Source organism: Marmota marmota, unplaced genomic scaffold (genome assembly GCF_001458135.2).
Source record: "Marmota marmota marmota unplaced genomic scaffold, marMar, whole genome shotgun sequence".
In the NCBI taxonomy this organism is placed as follows: Eukaryota; Metazoa; Chordata; class Mammalia; order Rodentia; family Sciuridae; genus Marmota; species Marmota marmota.
In genome coordinates, this window is record NW_026000256.1 from 126,428 (window position 1) to 132,001 (window position 5,574).

Consider the following 5,574-nt stretch of genomic DNA (forward strand, 5'->3'; position numbering starts at 1 on the left):
TTTTTTTTTAATTTGGAATGATACTCCTCCAAGAGAGGAAACAGCCTTGTGTCTTCTGCACTGTGGGTGCTTATGGCCTGTTTAGTATCCTCCAGCCCCAAGAATTATTTATTTGGGCTGGTCAGTGTGGTTCCACCAGAGCTTACTCTGTCTGAACCAATTTTGCCATGGTGAAATTATTTTCCAGCACAGATCATATCCATTTTCTCTATATTGACAAGGAGCTGTCTGACTGCAAGAAAGTGATCCCTGGACAGTGTAACAGTCAGTTGGGTGCCCCCAGGGGAAGAACCTGGATTTCCTTTCCCCACCTCCCCTGTTCCTGTCTATCTACCTAATCTACCATTGTTCCATCAGGGACTCAGAACTCTGAAATCCTTCAGATTTGGGGCATCAGATCACATCTTCCGCTACTTCATGCTAGAGAGGGGCATGAAGTCTGAGTCCTTGCTAAGTGTCAAGGGGTTGGGATAGGAGTGTTAGGGTTCCTTGCTTTACAGGAGGTGTTTGCTGGCAGGTGAGCACTGTAGAATCTTTGCCCTACTTGATCTGATACAGATGATGATGGCAGTGAGGCCTCAGGCACGATAGTTAATAGTCCCCAGCAAGCCTCAGGGACTTCTGCAGGTTGATGGCCTGTAGGTGGAAAGAGATAAACTTAGTGAGGAGGTTTAGCAAACAGGAATCAAACCAGAGAAGTGGGATTGAGGTTAATAGTGCTAGTAAGAACCACAACCAAGTCTCCTTACAAGAGAACCCGCCCTAGGCTGCTTTCTCCCTTAATTATGATGCCTGCCTGGAAGGTTAGTGTGCGAATGTTATCCCCATCTGTCCTGACTTGTTGCTTCAAAAACAGCACTCCTGCTGGAGCAGTATGCAGACTCACCCCTGTGCAGCAGTGATCATAGCCAAGTCTTACCTGTCTGTAGGACCTCAGCAGCCAGGGAGTTGATCTGTTGCTGTAAGTCAGTAAGGGCCTCAACCATGGTAACTAGGCTGACAGCACACTCAGGACTAGCCAGTGTACAGAAATGGTCTGTCATACACTATTTCAAAAGGGGTCAGATGGAGATGAGCCTTTGGAGCCACTTGGAGTGTGAGAAGAGGTATGGGGCTTACCCATGGTACTGTTGTGATCTGGAAGATACAAATTTTACTTGAAGATTAAGTATAGTAGCCTAAGGTCCTAATGGGGAAACAGCCAAGTGAGTTTAGGAAAATGAGCTTTAATAATTTTTCACCTATACACATCTGAAGATCAAAAATTTTTCCATTAGCAGATCTGTTAGATAAGACTTAAATCAACTCAAGACAAACTTATAACTTTGACTGTGTACACTCTGGGAATCAAACCCAATGCTTCTCTCATTATAAATAAGCACTCTACCACTAAGCTAAACCTTAAGCCCCCATAATTCCTTTGGATAGTTATACAAATTAACCATTTCTCTATAACTTCTTAGCATGACTTTACTTTTGGTAGGGCCAACATATGTGCACTTCTCAAGTTACATTTTAAAAGAAAAAAGGGCCAGGCACAGTGGTACATGCCTATAATCACAGCAGCTTGGGAGGCTGAACCAGAAGGATCACGAGTTCAAAGCCAGCCTCAGCAACAGCAAGGTGCTAAGCAACTCAGTGAGATCCTGTCTCTAAATAAAATACAAAATAGGGCTGGGCATGTGGCTCAGTGGTCGAATGCCCCTGAGTTCAATCTCCAGTACCAACAAGAAAAAAAGACATTTTCTTACATGACTCAGTGCCATTATCCATTCAACACATGAGCACTAATGATCCCCTACAGTCCTCTGATGGCCACCTCATCATCATCCACTACCTTCCCATCATCCCCAATACTTTTGATGACTCTTCATTCACTCCAGCATCTTATTGAGGTTCCCTTTTGCACTTGGGTGTTGGGCCCCTTAAATCTACTTCCCTCTAGAAGGGTCTTCCCAGCCTCGTTTTTCCCACTGACATTGATTTGCAGAGGAGACTGGGCCAGTTGCCCTATGGACAATAGTTCTAGCATTCATTCCACTTTAACAGATCCTTCTTTTCTTCAGAAAGGCTAGAAATTTAGGGTCAGGGGGTCCTAGTCAGATGAGAATAGAGCTAATAAAAGAAGGAAACCAAAAAAAGAAAGGACAGACTCCCTTGGAAGGTGAGATGGGTGGGCCTGGTGTGAGAGATAGGCATGGGATCCCTGGCTCTAAACCCACTGCACAGAGGAAAAGACGGCATGGAGGCTGTTTAGGAACATGTTGGGGGCTACATTGTGCCCCTCCAAAAAAGACATGTTGATGGTCTGTCTCCTGATATCTGTGAAGGTTTCCTTATTTGGAAATAGGGTCTTTGCAGATGTAATCAAGGTGTGCAGTGGGCAAGTGTGCAGCAGCCACACTCAGTGGGACACCTGAGTCCTGAGCCTCTCAGGGAGAGACCACTCGCTTGTTCCTGCTCCACGTCACCCCCACACTCACCAAAGCCCGACCTTGCTCGGCTCCACTGGACAAGAAACACCACCCAGGGTTTGAAACGAGTTTTGGTTGGCTTCTGCGCAGCCGGTTGGTGCTCTAGGCCAGCCTGGTCTCACCAGGACTCTGCACTTCCCTCAGCTTCTCCAGGTGCCTGGTGATGGCAGCCATTCTCCTGAGGACAAGGCCCAAGGTGAGTGGGTGGCCCTCCCCCCCCCAGTATCTTCCCACAGCAGTCTCCAATGCTCCTCCAGATTCCGGACCTTTCCATTCTACTCAGGAGAGCTTAGGCTAGCCTCAGCATCATGCCCCTTTCCTGATGCCTCAAAGTAGGTGTCCTGACTTCTGTCAGCTCCTCTTTCCTAAGTGGTCTGCTTACAACTCAGCCTGCCCTTCCTGCTGAGGTCTCTGGGGGTGGGGTGGGGACACCCACATTCTGTTGCTGCTGGCTCATCCTGGGACCCAAGGGCTTGAATTCCCCTACAGCTGCAGGAATGGCTTATTTTAGGTCCCAGTATCATTTGAGGACGTGGCGATGTACTTCACAAAGACAGAATGGAAGCTTCTGGATCTCAAACAAAGAATCCTCTACAAGCAGGTGATGCTGGAGAACTATGGCCATTTAATGTCATTGGGTAAGTGACCCTGCCATATACAAACACCCAGGCCCAACTACTCTGCCTCTGGACTCTATTTCTGAGTTTCTTTTTGGTTAATTACTATGAGTCCAAGAATAAATGCATTTGTCCATCTGTACCAGACCAGTCATCTGTTGAAGGCCAGCTGTCATCTCAATAGGAGTTTTTGGCTAAATGGTTTAGTGTCAAATCAGTTATCTTGTATATAAAGTCATGAATTGACTAAATATCTTTCTACTTATAATATAATGCCAGTTATGCTGCAATATTTATATGCACTATTTTAAACTTGATTTATCTTTATAATAGTTTCATTTTCCACTCATCCCACTTTGTACAATTTAGCAGCAGGATTTCCTCACATAAGCCATGGAGGTGCCAAGCAAGGACTAAGTGTGCACTAGATGTGCCTCAAAGAATCCAAGAAGAAGCTGGGACAGGTGTGAGCAGGCAGCCTTTCCCTTCCTCTGTCAACATGCCCCCAACTTCTCGTCTTTATGACACCACGAGGGATGTCAATTTTGCTAATTGAAGGGCAAAACCAAGAGTCACAGGTTGAGTGGGTGGGGCTGTGGCAGAAGCTTTGAGAGAGTGAGTGCCACAAGTGCCCTGCCTCCTGCGTCTGAGGAGCTCAGGGACTGGCCTTTCCCCTCCTGCAGCCCAGCATGTTATTGGCTACAGCTGAGCTGAGGCCTTCCTTTTCCCAGCATTTTCCTGGCTGCTGGGAGTGGGCTGTAAAACTAGAGGTGGCTCCCCCACTACATCCCAAAGCCTTTGGGGTTGTGAGGAGGCCATTTAGCACTGAACCCTTTTCTTTGGACTCTACAGACTTCAATTCTGTAACCTGACCCCATTGAGAGAAATTAGCTCTTCCCCCTGGCTTCTCTGACATTCAACAGACAGATGGGGACACATCTTTTTTCCAAGGAAACTTCAGGATTCTCAGTTGAGTTGGATAGTGAAACAGGGACATTCACCTTTCAAGGAGCATGGCTGTGGGTGACCTTTCTCTGGACTTTCTTAGTGGCACTTTCTAGAAAGTTTTTTGCTTTCTATTATCTGCAGATGTTAAGGCTGTACTGTGTTTAGGAGTCACTCTGTCCTTAGCCATAGTGTTGCTAACCTGCTTTATTTCTGTGAACAGGATTTGCCTTCTCCAAGCCTCGCCTGGTGTCCCAGCTGGAGCGAGGGGAGGGGCCTTGGGTAGCAGACTCCCTTAGAGGCCAAGCAGAGGCAGAATCACATGCAGGTGAGTGAGGAGTGCTCATCCCACTTGCTTGAATCCCAAAAAAGGAAAGAGCTGCTACCAAACCAGGATGGTTTGGCACATCCACCCTGGATGGGAAATTGTCTTTAGTGTCAGATGTCAGTCTCCCAAGGGCTTCCCTCCCATCCTGGTGAAGCGAGAGCCTCTGTCCTGCTGCCTCACACCCTTTCAGCCACCATTTCCAGTCCATCCTGTCTCTCTCCCTCTGTCTGCCTGCCTGATGTTTTTCTGCCAAGGTGAAGAAGAGTAAAACCCTCAATAGAGTCTGAGAGAGGGGTGACACTTGACACTGCCTGGCACTCTTTGTCTTTGCAGGTGAGAGGATAAAGAGCAAGACAGCCATTTCAAAACAGAAATATTCTGGAAGAGGACGCCCAGGACCTGACTTTCAGGGCGGCAAGGGGGGTCAGGTGGCAGCGTCACCTCCCCAGCCAGGAGGCACCAAGAGAGTGTCTGCACAGAGAGGTCCCCAGGACTCTGTACACAATCCGGTTCTAAGGCAACAGCTTTCCAAGGGCGTCGAGAAACGGTACCTGTGTCAACAGTGCGGGAAATCCTTCAGCCGCAGCTCCAATCTGATCAAACACCGCATCATCCACAGTGGCGAGAAGCCCTTCGCCTGCAGCGAGTGCGGGAAGCTGTTCCGGCGCAGCTTCGCGCTGCTGGAGCACCAGCGCATCCACAGCGGTGAGAAGCCGTATGCGTGCGGCGAGTGCGGCAAGACCTTCACGCGCAGTTCCAACCTCATCAAGCACCAGATCATCCACAGCGGCGAGAAGCCCTTCGCCTGCAGCGAGTGCGGGAAGCTGTTCCGGCGCAGCTTCGCGCTGCTGGAGCACCAGCGCATCCACAGCGGTGAGAAGCCGTATGCGTGCGGCGAGTGCGGCAAGACCTTCACGCGCAGTTCCAACCTCATCAAGCACCAGATCATCCACAGCGGCGAGAAGCCCTTCGCCTGCAGCGAGTGCGGGAAGCTGTTCCGGCGCAGCTTCGCGCTGCTGGAGCACCAGCGCATCCACAGCGGTGAGAAGCCGTATGCGTGCGGCGAGTGCGGCAAGACCTTCACGCGCAGTTCCAACCTCATCAAGCACCAGATCATCCACAGCGGCGAGAAGCCCTTCGCCTGCAGCGAGTGCGGGAAGCTGTTCCGGCGCAGCTTCGCGCTGCTGGAGCACCAGCGCATCCACAGCGG

General features: G+C 49.5%; 1 protein-coding gene across 1 annotated transcript in view; it reads left to right on the forward strand.

Annotated features, from left to right (window-relative positions):
• Zfp92 (ZFP92 zinc finger protein) overlaps nt 1–5,574 on the forward strand; it is an 11,409-nt gene that overhangs the window by 4,917 nt on the left and 918 nt on the right. Inside the window, exons 2-5 of the mRNA XM_015506935.2 lie at nt 2,619–2,670; nt 2,986–3,112; nt 4,260–4,364; nt 4,698–5,570. Of these exons, the coding sequence (XP_015362421.2) occupies nt 2,638–2,670; nt 2,986–3,112; nt 4,260–4,364; nt 4,698–5,570 (1,138 nt within the window). The 5' untranslated portion in view covers nt 2,619–2,637. The remainder of the gene's footprint in view (nt 1–2,618; nt 2,671–2,985; nt 3,113–4,259; nt 4,365–4,697; nt 5,571–5,574) is intronic.